General features: G+C 39.0%; 1 protein-coding gene across 3 annotated transcripts in view; it reads right to left on the minus strand.

Moving 5' to 3' along the window:
* Positions 1–18,877, minus strand: part of FHIP1A (FHF complex subunit HOOK interacting protein 1A) — an 89,143-nt gene that overhangs the window by 12,981 nt on the left and 57,285 nt on the right. For all 3 annotated transcript variants that reach the window (XM_021530203.4, XM_077782930.2, XM_085578878.1), the window contains exons 7-12: positions 11,998–12,165; positions 9,758–9,837; positions 8,132–8,319; positions 6,612–7,652; positions 2,836–3,014; positions 2,409–2,547 (exon numbers count right to left, since the gene is read on the minus strand). In XM_021530203.4, the coding sequence (XP_021385878.3) occupies positions 2,409–2,547; positions 2,836–3,014; positions 6,612–7,652; positions 8,132–8,319; positions 9,758–9,837; positions 11,998–12,165 (1,795 nt within the window). The remainder of the gene's footprint in view (positions 1–2,408; positions 2,548–2,835; positions 3,015–6,611; positions 7,653–8,131; positions 8,320–9,757; positions 9,838–11,997; positions 12,166–18,877) is intronic.

Consider the following 18,877-nt stretch of genomic DNA (forward strand, 5'->3'; position numbering starts at 1 on the left):
TACTTGTCCTTTTAAAAATAATCAAAACTGATACATCTCTTAAAATATTTTTTGCTTAGATTCAACTGCTTGTTTGGAAAAAAACCCAAAAATCCAGAAAAGCACAGAAAGCTGATCTAGGAACTAGAGATTAGTTTTTTTTTTTCTCTGATCAGGATTGTTCACTTCTCTCTAGGGTCAGGATGCAATCTGAGTCATACAATTGAAAACTGAGCAAATGAGTACTCTGAAGATTGTCACCAACACACTGGAAGAGGGGCAGCTTGCACATGGAACTACATCGTGACAGCTTTAGATGTGTAACCAGAGCCCAGGCTGCTGTGGAAGAAATCACACATTACTGCAAGCAAAAAGAACAAATTGTACAATTTCTGTTCAAAAACCTTCAGAGACCAGCCCTGTAAAGAGAGAGAAAATTCTCTATAATGTTTTGGTTTTACATTTGTCTTCCTCACTAACTCTGGCTTCAGTTTTTCATATGAGAATTCTGTAGGAGGCTGGCTATGCTCAGACCTGCATAGAACACTGGGGTTAATTCACCACTTCTTTTCAGGGGAAAAATCCCTCAGAGAGCAACCAGTATGTCTGACAGTCAGAGATGGCACTCAAGCTAATGCAAAGAAGTCCATGGGGAGTTCCCAGTTTGTTGTTTGGTTTTGGTTTGTTGGGGTTTTTTTTCCATTTACCATTATTGCAGCAGTTCCTATCTTGCACTTTTTAATCAATGTAATGAACTACTGGTTGATGGGCTACTAAACCAACTCTCCCCAAGGATTACAGTCTGATGACTTGCATTACTAGTCCTGTAGGAAACCAAGTCTGCAGTTATCCAGACATTTACTTACTCTCCACTTATTTGTCAAGAGAAGCCTTCTTTGCAGGAGCTGCTACTATACAGAAGAAAGCATACTAACAGGGTGACTAAGCAGCCTTGTTTCAAATTCCTAAATAATGACCAGCATGAGTCAACCTGGCAAATTCTGAAGCCCACAGAAGAAAACTGACGTAGAACAGGAAATATAAATAAATGTCTTTGGGAATGACTTTATGTGAAAGTTCTGATTGCCAGCACCTGAGAAAGAAAAGAACTCTGAATATTGCCTCCTAATCTCATCTCCCACATGCTAGCTACAATGCCATCTAATTGTTAGGCTTTCTATTCTGTGGCACCAAAATGCAGAGCCTAAAATGCTACTGACATGTGCAATACACAGCTTTTTTACAGCAGGCACCTTCCACAGACCAACTCTTTGGGAAGCAGCCTTAGCAAGATCATAATTTTACAAACTAAATGCACTGCAAACCTTAGAAACACATATTATGCTGACTACAAATTAGGTAGATTATTCTTCAGAGTCTTGAAAAATGAAAACACAATTAAAATGGCACATAAAGAGTCCTGATTTCCACACTTCTGCAAATCCAAGAGAAGCATCAACATCATCACAGAAGTGTGGGCAGAGTGGGTGATTATTGATTCCCAAAGATGAGTAAGCACACACCTGTAAATGCAGCCTCTCTTGAACCCTCTTGCAGAGCCAATTCTTCATGACTCACCAAATTTGACACATTCCCATCGTGTGGCAAGTTGGCTTTTAAGAGAAGCCTGCATCCAACATTACCCACTCAGCAGCAAGCTGAGAACAAGCATGTCCTCAGGGCAGGGCTTCAGCTCTACCCATTGCCTGCCTGTGTCTGGAAGGTTCTTATTTGGCAACTAAGACTTCATTTTGTTTATTTTTACTTGCTTGCCCCACAGTGGTAAAAATAAGTACAGATAACTGTAAAGACAAGTTATGCACTGTGCTTGAAAGGCAGCAGATGTTCTAGAGTCCCCTGCAAAGCTGGCTTGGTGGGGTGATACCTGTCTAACTCCCCACTGCTCTTAGACACACACCTTTTGTGTTTTTCTCTGTTTTGCTTTGTTTATCATACAAGAAAAATACTAGCCAGAAAACTTTCAGTGTCTTATGTCCTTCAGTGGTAGTCCAAACCATGACACCAAGCCTTATTCAACTGTTGCAGAAACCAGTTCATCCTCTCTAACATTTATCAAAAAGAACCAATGACCTAGCTGAAGGTCAGGCTAAAAATAAAATGAAATCATGCACATATGCCGCCTTACCTCATGCTTTGAAAGTGAGTTTGTTTACTGACAGTAAGCCAAGAACTGATTTTGTAACTTCTTTAAACAGACAGTTTATATACCAAATAAAAACTTGTAAACAGCAAAGAATATCCAAATAGACCCAACATTGTGTTCTGAGCATCATCACTTTGAAGTCAGAAGGACACAGCTGGCTAATGACATTCACAGCACACAACACCTTTTAATCATCTGGTGAAAAGGACAGAGGTAACGGGTAAGTCATTCCACCAGCCCTCCTCTGAGCGTGCTTATCATTTACCTTTGGTGAGCAATTCTTCTGCAGCATCAGACATGTCCACACGAAAAAGCAAGTACTGTTGGGCCTCCAGAAGAAGACCTGGGAAGTCTTTTTCAATGGAAGCAAAATGTTCAATCTTATTTTTCACAGATGCCAGCACCTGCCAAAACAACAGTATCAATTACTTCTTTCTCCTTTGCTCCCAGTGCAGCCACAGACCGAATATTCAGGCTTTCTCCACTTGCATTAAAATAGAGCTCTGACAAAAGCTATGGTCACACAGAGTTTCCAGTTCTTTGCACAAATGTAATTAAAACATGGAAATGAAATAAGAAGTTCACAGACATGTAGGAAAGCTACATGTGAAACTGAAAGGAGCTAATGTAAGGTTTAAGGAGACACTAAAGATACTGCTCCAGTAGGCATGGCTAACACCTGTGGTAAATACCTGATAGAGTGAGCGCACGCTAGGCTGAAATACCATGTTGGTGTTGAGCAGAAAGGAGCGAAGAAGCGGCTGTGGATAACTTGCCAGCTGAGTAATAATCCCAATAAGCAGCAAATTTACATGCAAAGAATTCTCCAGCATGTTCTCCAGCTTTGACAACACTACACTGATGAATGGTCCTGCAAGAAAATAAGAAGGAATCAATGCTCGTTTTCACAGAAGAAAAACCCTAAGATCTAGGAAAAAGGCATTTTAAAGGAATTATGACCATTATAACCAACCAAATTGGCCCTCCCACACACTAATTAAAGACAGCAGGGAGAAAACCCAAACTGTGGCTGAACAGGGAAAGCAGACTTAACAGAGGTGTTAAAAGCTTTTGTAGTTAGCAGCACATTTGCTACCTAGCCAATCAGTTTACATTAATGGCATATTTAACAGGCATGACTATTCCACTTGCATGTGCCAATAAGGATTTTGCTGAGGACATTACAGTCTACCACTCTATTCCGCTTTAAGAAATTGGAAGGGTACTACTAGTTTTAATACAAATAGAATCTACTCTTTTGACTCTTCCTGTGCCTTATTTCTATGTAAGGAGTGGGCAAAGTGAATTATTGCTAGCTTTATTGTTCTATAAAAAAACTGGTATTCTAAAGAAAATATGAAAATGTTATTCGAAAAACAAAAATCAAGCAGTGATAGTTCCCATCATAAGAAAGGGCATCTTCAGTATACCAAAGCATCACACAAAGCGGGGAAGACATTAAAATAGATTTGTAAGCATAATTGCTGGTAGACATAGGCATTATCATATAAATAATAATGCCACCAATAAATAATAGCTTTACTTTGTGTATTCATGCTGAAGGACAGCCATTGAAATACACAAACATTTACCATGAAGTACATAAACCCTTAGTGCTCAAGCTTAAGAAACCTCTGCAAGGCTGAGAATGACTTCACCCAAACACTACACTGTTAGACCACACAGCTGGGGAGATGCTTGAGGCAGCCACTACAAAGGACCTACTCACAAGTAAAGTCTTACAAATGTCCTTACAAATGTCCACCCACAGTTCCACCACACTATTCCAGTTGCATAAGAGCTAGGAAAACCATGCAGAAGAATCCCTGGATAATTAGCACTGTTATCTTTGAATATCCCATCCTCAAACCTGGCAAAAGATACAGGCTAAGGGCATTTCTAGGGTCAAGCAGGTGGCCATAATCCAACACCATTCCAGTTTCCCTCAGCTTGCATATGGCTGCCATTCAAGCTGGCTGGGCACAGGGCAGCCCAGTTCATTGTGCCTGCTGGAAACTGCGGCAGAGGCTAAGGATCTTCTGGCCCAGAGCAACAGGAAGGATCAATGAGGAGTGCTCCTGTTGCCATTCCACTTAAAGGCTGGAACCAGTCATGCTTTGCAGCAACTGTGAGCACAAAGCAAGCACTGCTTCCAGACTCATCTCTCAGGGCTAATGCTGGCACAGCTCTGCCCGCAAGAGGAAAGGTGGGAGGGCCAGCGTTGACAAGGCTTTATGTGGCTGCTGCCTTTCAACCACCACGGCAGCCATCAGAGCCCGGGTACCCAGTGGAGCAGCCCCAAACACATTTGCTGAGATACAGTTTCTTCTGTCCCAACATAACCTATCCTTTTCATGGTGACATTTTCACAGAGCTCTGGAGGAGAGTCTACTGTATCAAAAGGGATGGCAGAAGGAGCTGAGATGTGTCACTGTTTCTCTTCTCTAGGTAACACTTCAAAGCTGAGTAAGTAAAGCTGAAGCTGCAATGGAGGGTACCAAATACATGAAAAAATTTGTAAAAAGCGATATTTTTAAAATATCGCTTTTTACAAATATCACTTAAAATATTTTAAAATTAAAAAGCATGAATTTCAGTCCCAAGAATTTATTTAAATGAGAATCAGAGGATATAAACAAAATTTAGAAGCCTTGTAAGAAACAGAGTAACTAGATAAGAAGTCAAAAAAAATTCTTATTTCATGGCCGTGAAGTCAAGTACTGATATATGGAGAAGGAGGAAACAAAATACGAATTCCTGTTCCTGAACACCACAAGACAAAATAGAGATGAGAGTGTTTAATGCTTTTACAATGGATATAAGACATCAAGAGGACATTTTCTTCACAGATCCATAGGCCTGAGGGGAGCATCTTTGCATTGCTTACACTTACTGGCTGTGGGAAACTTCTGTCAGAGAGAGGCTTCATCCCTTAATGCCATCCCAAAACAGTAAAAGCAACCTAAAATCTTTATCAAACACATTTACAAACATAATACAGCATCCCAAATTAGATACAGAATCATAGAATGGTTTGGGTTGGATGGGACCTCAAAGACCATCTAGTTCCAAGTTCCCTGCCCTGGGCAGGAACACCTTTCATTAGACCAGGTTGCTATCTTTGAAAAGCCCTGCACTTTTTAACATTTCCAAGGTGTTGTTGCGAGTACCTCCTTACATGCAATCACTAAGATCTCCATTAAAGCCAGATCAGGAATCTAAGAGTAAAACACACTGTAGATGGGTAGCAAACATCTAGGCTTATTGTGTTTAGCTTTTTATCTAAATTTTCCTCAGTTTTGAGGTTTTCATAGGTTTGTTTGAGGGGTGGGCTTTTGAAAATGAACAAATGGAGAGAGGGACTAGATGAAGAATGAGAGACAGAGAGAACACTTCTGAGCTACATTTGACAGCAGATGATATGAAACAAAGATTTGGATACAATTAGCTTCTGGTACAAGGAAATTGCCACCACAGCAAAAATAGCAAATTAGCTAAAAAACAGACTGGATTTTTCAATTAAGAAACAGTGCCAAGCATGCTGGCCACAGCTGACCAGAAAGGGCTGCTTTTCAATGAACACACATTTTCCCCCTCCAAATGAATGAGAATCCATCTAATAGAGGTTTTTCTTGTTGGGTGAGGAAACCTAGTACATGATTATTTTTATTATTTGCATTACTCTAGGATCTAGGAGACCTAATTAAAGACCAGGAGTCTGCAGTGCAAGGAGCTGCACAAATACAGATCAAAAGCTCACTCTGACCTCCAGAGTAATGTCATTCCTGAATAGCTTGGACAGTCAGCAGAGAGCAATCTTAAATTGCTGCCTGGCACTAGATAGAAAAGCATGCCAATAGCGAGGGCAGACCTGACACTGGAGAAGAGGATGTCAGGGCAGACCAAGGAGACAGGCATGTACAGACATGGCACCAGTGCTGACACCTTCTGCTACAATGTGGAATAGCAGAAAGAGGAAAAATGGCACTGTGATGTTGCATCCATCCCATCCATCCCATCAGAGATGAAAGTTACCAGAAAAACAAATTTACTTGGGTTCTGTATATTAAAACAGCTACTCTGAACACCTTTCAACTGAACAAGCTTCCTTTGGTATGACAGAGATCTCACATACAAACAACATAATCTGTGCTTGATGTTCTAAACAATTACCAAGAAAAAAAATCCCTGAAACACTACCATTTGCTTTCACCAGACCGATGACTCTGCTGTATTTTCACGTTGGATCTCTCACTCTCCTTAGAGGAGAGTGAGAGATCCAACGTGAAAATACAGCAGAGTCATCTATTTAGGCTATTTAGTCAACTATTTAGGCTATACCCTGTTTAGTGGCAGGATTTGCCCTTGCTCTGTGGTTGTATTGTGTGCCAGTGTGACCTCATTTGGCCACCTTTAATCACCATGCCTTCTTATATTTGTTATGTATGTAATTAACAGGACATTGCACCTGTAAATGGAGCACTCTGGCTCCTTGGAGAGTGCTTGGGAGACACATCCTCCTTTGGTCCAAAGGGAGATGATATGCTCTCTGCAGAAGGGGTGTCTGCTGAGAAATTCTCAAAGTCCTCCTCTTCTTCTGCTGGAGAGACAGGATCAGGAACATCCAACTTCTGCTCCTCCAAGCTTGCACTGTTTGGAACCAGTTCCTTAATAATTCTGTCATACTGTGCAATGAAATCCTCACCATCTGTGCTCAGCAGTTTTACACTTAAGTTACAATCTGCCTCCTGAGAAGAAATCTTTAACTCTAAATCTGGCTGTGTATCAATCTCAGTCATTTTCTGGTTTAGTTGTTCTCTCATTACACCTTTAGTTGAGCTTGAATTTCTCTTACTGTGCTCATCCAAGTCCATTTCCAGCTGGGTCTTTGCAAGAGACCCATTGACTACGGTCTGGCTCTGCACCTTGTGTTCTCTGGCTATGTTTAAAGCTTTCTCCTTGGAGCTATCATCATCTTGAGTATCCTTCTGGGCACATAACCTGTAAACCATAACATCATCCTGAAAGTCTGACTCCTCTATGTAAGAGCCTTTGATGAGCATAATGGCATTTTTTTTCATTTCTTGAATGTGTTTTGGCGGCTCTGCAGGTGGCTGCATTTCTGTGCTTCCCAGATCATCATATGGTTGCAGCGAGCTCACATTAGAACCAGGAGAAATCCCTGTGTCATAGCTATCATCCCATTCTAGCTCCAGCTGCATCTTCTCACTGAATGGAGTTGGTTGTGCAGAGCTACATGTGCTAGGTGTCCTTTGCTGGAGCCGAAACATGGGGTGTTCCACATCTGTACTGTTCTCCTCTGCAAGCGTCTGGATAAAGGTGTCTGGATCAGGATTTACTCCATCATACAAGGCAGACCAAACCTTACAATCTTTCATGCACTGGATGATGGCTTCTTGAGCTTCCCCCAGGTACTGCAAGTAGCTGATGTCCACAGCCCTTCCATATTCCACAATGCATACAGATTCAGAAGAGTGTCTACCAGGATCTGGAAGTAAAGACAACTTGTATCAAGAGTATTATATCAAATTTTCTCAACAAGGCATCCACTAAGACATTGCAGGGAGAGTCTTTAACCCTAACAATCCAATAAGGCAGGAAGACCAAAGCACAACAATTGAGATTTGCTCATAAATACATGACTTTTTCCTATCACAAAGACAGAACCATAACTCAAGATTTCTATGAGAGCAGTTTGCATTCAAACCTTAATGCAGCAACCACTCCGAAGCAGACAGAATTGCTGCCATGTATCAGTGCACTATTGTCATAAATGCACACTCAAGCTGGATAGCAGTTAAAACAAGTTTTTGATAGACCTGAATATATGGAAGGAATTAAATAAACTTTCTACTCCAGATTTGCCAGTTTATTGTTGCCCACCACATTTCCTTCCCCTTCTATTCTTTCACAATTCCTCCCACAAAACTCAGTTAATGATTTCACCTTCCCCTGAGCATCAATTACCCTTAGATTGTGCTGGTTTTGTCCAGAGGATATAGTCTTTTCCTTGGCTTTCAAGTGTCAAAGTGATTCCAGTGGAACAGCAGAGAGGTGTCAGGGCCAGCAGTTTTGCTGCAGATACAGAGTAACAGTCTCTCTCTTTCACAGCCCTCCGCTGGCTCAGCATCATGTGGTTGCACGGGATCAGATACCTGAAACAGCAGTGCCCAGCATCACTTATCCTTTCACGTCAGAGAAAGCAACAACACACAGAATTCCTTTCCCACCTTCCTGCCTTCTCAAATGAAACAGCAATAATAATATTTACAGTGATCCATTTTCTAAACCGCTCAAGAGCATGAAACCATGTCTCTTTATATTGTGATGCTTGGCTTGATAAGGAGCTGTCAAGATGAGCAGAGATAGGAGACAGTTCCATCAGAACAGGAAATCCTTTGCAGGTCAGAGCAAATATGTTGTAAGAAAGTATAGAGGAAGTGTGGGACAGGAAGATTTGTGGGACAGGAAGATGCCAAAGGCCAGCAAAATGGTTTGGTCTGGCTATGAATGTATTCTGTCTCAGAATCCTCAATTTATTTGTTTTCCTGGAAAATTCAGAGAAAGGCTGTTTGCCAGATGAGCAGCCAGAAAGAAAATGAGGGAAGGGTCATCCAAGCATTTTACTGCAGTAGATCAAGAATGAGCTCTTAGGCAGAGGAGGAAAGAAGCTAGAGGAAGCTAAGGAACAGTGAAAGCACAGTCTCATGTTGAACTTCTTTAGAGCACTTTGGTTTTACTTTTTAAAAGCACTTTTATAAGAGCCTCAGTGTTAACTGCACCAATGATCTGCCATTTAAAATGCAAATAAATTCTAAAGGATTCCCTAAATAAACAAAAAGATCAACCACAGCACTCTAATGCTAGAGTGGTGATGTACTTGTGTTCACAGAGGTCCCAGCAGTATTTCCAGGCACCACTGCCAGATCTACAGGGAAGTTCACCTTAATGCCTATGTGTGGAGGTACAGACAGTATCTGGAATATTCATGTGATCTGCCATGCTAAAAGCCCAAGTCAGTTACACCAATATTTCCAAATAAATAACCACTTCTCATCTAAAAAATATACCCAAACTGTAAGTATTTTGAAGCAATGTACAGAATCACAAATTAAAACCAAAAATTACCACTGCATTTAGTGCACTTAATCTACCTACAATAGTGCAGGAACATGCAGTACTCTCATTGAGTGAGGAATCAAAGAGGTGGAAAGCAACAAGAAGGGTGGGAGTTGCAAACAGTATATAGGTCTGTACACAGTGCATAATACACTAGAGAAAACATGCAGGAGGGAAGAATTATGCATTTAGAAGCAGGGAATAAGGACTTCGGAGGTGATAAATATATTCTTAGCTTCTCTCACTTTTATAGAAATAAATCACAAGACAAATCTCTTGCTCTGGAGATCTCAGGATGTAAATCAAACTTCGTCAGGTCTGGTAGACTTTTGTCGGGACCATAAATATTCTTATCTCTGTAGTTACTTGGATTTCTGCACTCCTGGAGAACTCCCACCCAGCTCTGCATCCCCAGAGAGAGACCATACGTCCCAGAGTTAGGATGAAGAATGGGAAAAAGAGTTTGGGCTTTACCTTAAAACTAGCTGTAACATCACATCTTCACAATGCAAGCCAATGAGCGTTCTGAACAACGCCAAGGAGACCACACAGAGCTGGAAAATGATAAACATTGTCAGCTTTTGATCCGGAAATTGTATCTTTCCCATCTTCCCTGCATACTACATTACAAAATGGCTCTGCCAGAATATCATGATTTATAAGATACTCTTAGAATGATATTTCATTTAGTCAGCACCCTATGAGATTTTTCTTTCAAGTTGTCTAGGGCTATGCATGTAATATGTTACATTTTAACAAAATACAATCCTAAACAGAATTTTCCTTCAAATAAGCTATTAAAAAAGCAGTCTTAAATATTATTCAAATTTATTAATTTAAGTTGACTTAGCATGAACTAAACACTGTAACTTCCAATATACTGTTATAGTTTTTACCTCTGACACAGAATTTGAACCAACTAAAGGTCTTTTCTGAAAGAAAATTTATAAATCACTTCAGGTTTCTGTTGCTTTAGGTATAAGGAATTAATAGTGTTCTGCACATTAAGAAGCTGAATGGCTGAAGAGCTTCATAATAAGTCTTTGAAATAAGTCAGATTCTTGCATAAAAGGTGCTCTTTAACTGGGGGAAGGACATAGAGAAAAACAGATTTCCTGGTTTTCCCCATGAAATTTACAGGGAGTCAAGTATAACCTTTCTTCATGGCATAAAACTTCAAAAACCCCTGCTGCTGCCTCAAATTATCCTGTATTTAAGAAATTTAACTTTACAGGGAAATAATAATCATTAGTCTTTGCAAATCTGGAATCTTCTGAATAACTAAATCCAAGTCTATTTTTGTACTATGTAAAAAGTTAAGATTTACAATACACTCAAGAAACAAAGAGGATAGTATTTCTACAAGTCCTTTCAGGCATCTGTCTCTAAATTAGTTTAACTCTGTCAATTATTAATTAGTATTTTCATCAATAGTAATGTACACAGCTTTTGTGCTATGTTTGCACTTGTCTGAGCTATACTGCAGAAAACTCCTTTAGCATCACAGAACCACTTTGGCTGAGATCCTGAGCTGCTCAGGGCTGCAGAATTCTTTACAATTCCCATCTCGCTTGCCTATGGTATAGTAATTAATGATCAGCAGAGACAACAGCATTTGCATTTTTGTTGACAGAACTATTTCAGTTTTCAGAGTTAATCCATCTTAGAGATGCACTAACAGCAGCATATATATCGATATTTGCATGCACTTACATTTCAAAACAATTTTCAGAAGAAGCTGCTGGCTCTAATACACAAATTTAATGCACATGTTGGTGTTCTGGCTTCTCTAAAACATTACTGCACATTCTAAGCCTTCACTTGCACTAAAACAGTATTCTGAACTTCATCCATGAAGCTTTGCATCACTCAAGAGTCAGCCAAGGTTGCCAGACAAGCAAGTCTCACTGAAGTAGTCCAGTGCAACAAGTAGTCATTTTCCCATCCAGAAGATCCAACTGCTGGCAAAGGTAACTACTCCCTCTCTGGAAGGCAGCCCTCCAGCCACTGTGCTGCACTGTGCCTAGGCTGAGAAGGGGCTCAGCACAAACCTGAGATAAGCCCTACTGCACAAGGGAATGAAGGCAAAGAGAAGGTGGCAGGAGCTTCATCACTTGAACAAGAAAGCATGTGCTTTTAATCAAATAAAGCAGGCAACATCATAGTTAAGTAAACATGCTACAGAAATAGAGACTATAGATTCGTGACAAACACATCAGTGATATCACAGTTAACAACTGGGATCCATTTGGAGACTTCCTTAGAGGGCTCCCATTGTTTCCCCAGACAGACTATTTAAAAATGTTTGCTGCTTGGCAAAACTCCAAAGATCAAAAATGCTCCTCATCACAAGTATATTTATAAGACCCGGGGAGAGTTATCTCTCTAGCACTAATCCAGGTCAAAATAAAAATGCCTCCAAATGTACATTTTATCTTCCAACAGGATTCAGACTTCAGAAGCTTTCATTACATCTATCCCATTTCCTATATATGTGAAACAACCTCACAGGTTTATTAGCTTTGTATAGTGGTTGCTATATATCAAAACACACACACACACAAAATTGAGAGGGTGGAAAAATCATACCATTGGGTGGAGGGGAGAAAATTTCTAGCTAAACAAGTACCCAACTGTAATATATGAAATCTCCCACTTAAACAGTGAACCTACATCCACAATGAGTTCCTGAACGTTCTTTCTGCTTGTCTTACCTGGAATGGTGTGTTGATTCTGCTGGTAAGTGTATCCAGGATATGAACATTCTCGTGTCGGTGAAGCAAAATAAAGCGGAGGAAAATCTTGAGGAGAGCTGGCTCTGAAACACTGCGCAAGAAGAGATCCAGGTATGCAGTCGTAGTCATCACTTCCTCCACAGTTACCTATAAGCAAAAGTAATGCAAATACTGCAAACACAAACATACCGCACACACAAAATATCCACCCACCCATCCTCTGCAAAGGTACATCCCAGCAAAGCTCTCCATCCATTACACTGCCACAAAAACACTGAGACTTCCCTCTTAAACTTGCCTTGCAAGCATTTTGAACACATTTGATACCTGTCTTGCATCCCCAGGGAAAGCATCCTCTGTCATACTGACAACCCCAGACCTCACACATAGTGAAAATCAAAGGACCAAATCATGCTAGAAGATCCCCAACAATTTTCTGCCCATGTCATCTCCTTTGCATCACACTTCTGCTGTCCCTCAGAAGCATTTTCAGACGTTGTGAATGCCTGCATCTACCACTTCACTAAAAATAAAATGTCAGAGCAGAATTAAAGCACAGTACAAAGCACAAAGTCATGTCGTGTAGCTTTAAAGAGAAAATTCCCATAGATATCCTGAATTTTGTCATTATTTTCCTTCTTTTTATTTTGCCATTATTTTCCTTCTTTTTATTTTGCCACAGCACAATTTCTCATTTTACTCAATTTTTAGGAGTATATATACAAATATGTTCACACATAAAGCCCAGCCCAAAATCTTCACTACTGACTACTAGTAGATCAAAATAGAATTCATGATCCATGTGACATTTGCATACCATAACCCACGCTTCTCTGCTTATTGCAATCCCTTGGAGATTATCTATTCACAGAACACACTGGCAAAGCACAGAACATTCCAAAGCCCACCTCTGCACCATGTACTGCTCTTGCAAAGTCAGCATTTTTTAAATAGCTACCCAGGGATCTAATAAGCTTAAAAAGAAGAATCTGTCTATATGAAAGGAAGTATTAAACATCTTTTGTTTACTAAACTTAGCTGGATGGATAAATGAAAAGACTGATTTTATTAAAAAAAAAATCAAAGCTGTAATTTAAGACCTAAGAGGATTTAGAAAATACTCAGAAGGGCAACATTTACGTAACATGCTGTAAATATTAAAATCCCTGTTCCATTATGCTGCATGTTAGCCATGTACACAAGTAATGTCATGATGCAAACATTCTCTTTAAAGCATCTAAGATCACAAGCTGCTTCTGGGTGGTTACGCAGAACATAGGAATGGGGTACACAGCCTGCAGACCTTATGGAGAGAGAAGCTCTAAAGCTAATGGCATTGAATCACTCTCAGTCTGAGGCTTTATTCTAATATTCAGCTACACCATCATTAATACAGTAGGATGCTAGCTCATTTTGGTATTAGAAACAAAGCACCAGTGAAGTAGCAACAGTCAAATTTTTCATCAGGAAATAGGAGCAGCCCAGCTCTAATCAGAAACCTTTTTTTCTTGGAATAGATTTGAAGAGTTGTGTGTAAAAAGGAATAAATAGCCTTCTGGTGAAAGTGTCTGTTGTCCTAAGAACTGTCTTTTCTTGCCTTTTTTTGTTTTATTGCAGTGAGTGGTAAAAAGCAAAGCCCAAGAAATCCATCATGTGACATCATTATGACACCACAGTTCATGGACAAGCTTAAACTCTCTGCCAAGGAAAGGCCAGACAAAAGTAATGCATCGTTACATCTCCATGTCACTTCTTCATCCTTTATGGGGAAAAAGAAGCACGTTCTTGGCTGGCAGTTTCACCAATGTTTGCTGACAGAATGTATATGTATCAAATACTGCAGCTGTACATGAAAGCAAGAAAAGCCAGCAGATTCACAAGGGCAGTGACCTTTTTCTAAAACCCACACTCTTTGGACCACTCATCCTACAATTTCTACCCGTGAGAGAAACTCACAAGCTTTTCAAAGTGCATACCACGAATGAAACAAAAAGCAGCAGCAGAAGAAAGCCTTCTAAGGAGAGCTGGAGAGTGGCTTAGAAAAGAAATGTTACATTCTGAGAGCATGTTCAGTGCTCCTAACAGCTTGGGCTCTAGACAAAAAATGAAGTAATGTTTAATAGGCAACACTTCACTGATACCACTAAGCAGAGCTAGAACTCACCGATGATTAATGAAGCCTAATAGTTCATAAAGGAGTTACTTGTAATCTTGTTAAATCCTATTTTTTTTTAATGAGGGGGTTTTTGAAGGGTATCAAATTATACCAAGGTTTTTTGAAGGGTATCAAATTTTTCTTTCTTCCTGGGAAAAAAGTTGGTGAATCTGACTAACCATTTTCCAAGAAAGAGACAAGATGACTAAGTTTTGTCAATATTTAAATGGATTTGTCAGAATATCTTTCAATTTTTAGTGAAAACACACTGCCTTATCTACCACACTCCAAATTTCCTCAATAAATGAAGCTAGGGTCTATTTTTCAGGGTCACTGTGCAACACTCAAAGCAGGCATGTTAAAGTTGCACAAGCAATTTTTATGCTGTCATGTTCTAGAAGTTCTAGTGTTCCCTCAGTGTGCCTTTGTGTGCAACTTATCCCTACAAACTAGCAAGGAGACCAACCTTCTGCTTCCTTGCCAGGGCAAATCAAACAAAAATATTGCTGTTGGGCACTTAACTGCAAGCCAGGTATGCAGCTCAGGAAAAAGATCAATTAACCTGTCAAACAGATGTCTGTGCTTTTACAATTACTGTATGTTATTTTGCCATCTTGCATTCTGTGTTTGCTTCTCCCTTTTAGCATATCTGATGGTGAGTGTAACTTCTGAAGATTCAAGGCACCTAGAGAAGTATTCAAGAAAGCTAATTTTAACTCCACGCGGCTAATTTTCCTTTTACTCTATGGAATATATTAGTCTGCTCTGATTGAGCCTCTGGAGAGCTGACTCTTTTTGCAATTAACTAGAGAAAGACGCTGGAGAAATCAGTTAGATGAGGTTAAACCCAGCCCTGGCAAAAATCCTTTTAACTCTGCACACCTTCTCTACAGACTGCATCATACATAAAACATGGAGTGTTGAAAGTGAGACTGGTTCAATTTGTGCAGTTATTATTGAAGATTTCTGTTTTCTACGATACCAAAGCCATGCTATTAAGCTTCATTCAGTCTACCTGCTGGCTGTCTCTTTTTAAACAAATGTCTCGTGAGAGATTTGGGGGAAGAGGGAAATCATTTCTAATAAATTCAAATCAGTACTCAGATAAACAACAAAAGAACAAACTTTCTTAGAGAACTAAACAGGTGCTACCCATGTCAAGTATGTCCACTACAGTCAAATCCTGAGGCAGTTCTATAAAAACTGTTATTGTAAACATTGATCACAGTATCATTTCCCCAAGTAAGCTTTTAGTTACTAGCCCTCAGAAATGAACATCTTTGAAAAGATGATAAACAACAAACCAAAACGTACAAAAATCATATATTTAATTTGAAAATTCTCCACCTTTGATAATTCAAATGTCAAGAAAAATACTGTAACAAAGAGAGACTAATAGAATCAAGACAGGGGTTTCTAGAAAAACCCTTTCTTAAGTAATTAAATTTCAAGTTTGTTTTTGATAAAATTTTTTATTAATTTTTTATAAATGTCAAGCTATATTCTGATAATACCTTTCTGATAAAGGTATTTCAGCAATAATAAAATCCACCACTTCCTCAAGAGCAAAAATAGAAACCCACCAGTAGCATCCCTTGCATTAGATCCTTCCTGATAATGGGCAGAGACCAGGGATATCTCTGCTCTTAAAATAAAACTACAGGATTAAAAATAAAAAACAACAACACCAAAACTCATTTCCATTACACTAATCAGACCACTACTCTACAATTTTTATTTTGATTACCCACAAACATAACAACTAGAAGTTGCTGGATTTTTTTTTCAATATAAATATGAAGTGTCTATCTAAAAATACCATTTAAAACACTTCCTATGTTTTTCTATACAAAATCAGCTGTTACAGATCGTTTTGTGAGACATAAACTGCAACAAAAAGGACTAGCTGAGAGTCTTCATGGCCAGAGAGATACTTGACTGGAGATGACTGAAAAGACAAAACCACTTTTAGCCATGTAATACCCTTCTATAATTATGTAATAATTTTCAGCAAATCTTTCCTCGCCTCCTCTGATGACTGATTAGATGGTGAGGCAGAACACTGTAAAGGGATACAGCTTTTACAAGTTACTCTGCCAAGTAATAGCAAAGAGCTAGAAATTACTGTCATTGCAAGTTCAGTTTAATATATTACACTCACTGTGTTAGGCCAATCACATGGATTCTTTACTACTGGCCATCTTCCCTTGGGAATCACACATATATTTTCTAATTTACAGCTTCATGCCCACTTACATGAATATGCCTATGTGATGCCTCCTTTCCATCACATATCCCTTCTTACAAGGACATCATATTGCCCATGAAAAGACCACGATCATTCTTCTTTGAACTTATCCTCTATATCCATCCACAAGCAGTTTTAACCTGAATAAGTTCACCTCACTGATAAAAAAAAATCCAACCATTTCCAGTCTCTTCTATTAATTTTCAGCTTCTTGCCCCCTACTTATCCAGGCAGAAGGGTTCATGCTGCACAATGAATTGGATCAGGAAATTGATTCAGATTAAAACTATCCAGAAGTAAAAGTGAGTTTTAACCTCAATCAGTTTCAGGTATGAAACTGATTTCAGCTGTCCTGGCAAAACAGAGGGACAAGCAGGGTGAGGGACAGAGGATGTTTGCCTTCTGGGGGAACCAGAAAGCCCAAACTGTTTCAGCTTATGTTTATAAAATACTTCCGTTTATACCAGGTTAAAATTCAATTGAACTGCATAGCTGAAGCAAGTAGTGAGAGGCATCTTTACATATATCCACACCATAGCTGGTAAAATTAAGTTTTGCAGCTGTTAATGGGCTTCTGCAAAACACAAGGCTATTCAAAGTTTTCCAGTGACACTTGGTTTACACGTTTGTATAGAAGCTGTCCAAAAGCTTTTTAGTAAGGTGAAGGATGGTATTATTCCTAAATGGGAACTGACAGTCTTGTAGGATATTTATAAAGATGCTCCTTCTAATCTGTAGAGTATAATTTACAGGTCATTTCCCCCTAGCTGAGCTGTGTAATCATCAAGCAAGTATTATTGAATTATCACAGTAGCACACCATGTCAGAGGCTTTTGTTTTTGGATGGGTTAGTGTGCATAGACTTGAGGTCCATTTGACAGAGCTTATTTGACAGGACTGTGCCAGCACCTCTGTAGAGCAATTCCATTCACTTGGCCAACAGCAATGTTTTACGTCAAAAAACTGGTACAATTTTCCATTATTCAGAGTAAACCAAGCCTATTCATATGAAAACAAGCCTTCCAAATATAAAAATAATTAGATCATAGTTAGCAATTAAATGCCATGTAGTAGAAGAGTAAATGCTGACATTAAAAATTTGCTTTTATCATATAATTTGTCAGATTTTAGTGCTTTCTTCAATAAATTGAAGTACCACAAATTACGTAAACATTCACGATGGTCTGAATAGCTGCCTGTGTCAACCAAATTCTTTGAATGCCAAACTAAAATGAAATCACATGCATTTACAGTGAAAGAATGTATATAACCAATCTGAATTGTATCAAAGGAAACAAAATATTTATAAACACAAAAGTTTGGCTCCTAATTATCTAGCATGTGGTTTTGACTGCAAAATATATACATATTCAAGATCTTCTGAAAAGGATTTCACTTATATTTCTACAGAAGCACTGTAACTACCTAAAATAATAAGGTAAATAAACACAGTCTACTAACAACTATATAGAGACCAAAATAAGGCAATACAGCCTCTAACAGAACCAGTAAAAATTACTTCTGTGGAGTTATTCTGGATTCACTCTGGGATTTCAGTGAGGTTTCAACTGAGGAGAAAATTAGTCTTATTCGATTCCTTAGACCCTTGTATAATCTGGCCCCAGAAGACCTTGTATTAAATTGATAGAGCTCGATGTTAGTTTTGGAAGTGCAGCAGGAAATAGCCAGTGAAATATGTCACAGAATCCAGTGGTATGGCTCTGTACCATTCTCTGAACAGAACTATACATTCTCCTGAGTATTTTTTTCCTATTCATCAAAATATAGGGAAGAACATACATAGCTGTATAATTTCAAATTGTAACTGACTTCAGAAGTTACTAGTCTTAATTTAAGAACAGTTTCTGTAAGATAGTCTTAATTTTTTCTAAATCCCAGAAAGAATAAAAGATGGTTTGGAAAAAAAATTAAATAACGGAAAAAACCTACCAAATTAAAATTTCCTTTAGCTCTGTATCTTTACAGACAAAATATTTTATTCCTGTGTTTTCAAATTAATTTGTGACCTTGCACAAAGACATGCCTTCCCCCCTGCTCTGCAAACAGTTTAATTGAATCACCTTTTTGATGCCTCAAGCAACTCCTGTGTTAGAAGTAAGGGAGTAAAAAGTACAATAGCATCCAGATAACCAACAGACAAGGCAGGGTTCTCCAGCACAGCCAGTTAATGCACATGCCCAGCTACATAATAGAAATCTGGGCTCTGACAACCCATTCAACAATGTTCAGCTTTGGAGATAGGAACATACTTGTCAATCGCTCCTTACACATGTAGGTGGGATAACCCACACAAAGTGACAAGACTAGGACAGACAAGGTATAAATTAGGCTACAAGAACATGCTATATTTAGGATACTTATCTTTGAGAAATGAAGTTAGGGAGTCATAAGCTTGAGAATGTTTGGGTTATTTAAGCACATCACAGTTAATCTGC

The sequence above is a fragment of the Lonchura striata genome, chromosome 4, assembly GCF_050655825.1.
Source record: "Lonchura striata isolate lonStrDom1 chromosome 4, ASM5065582v1, whole genome shotgun sequence".
Lineage (NCBI taxonomy): Eukaryota > Metazoa > Chordata > Aves > Passeriformes > Estrildidae > Lonchura > Lonchura striata.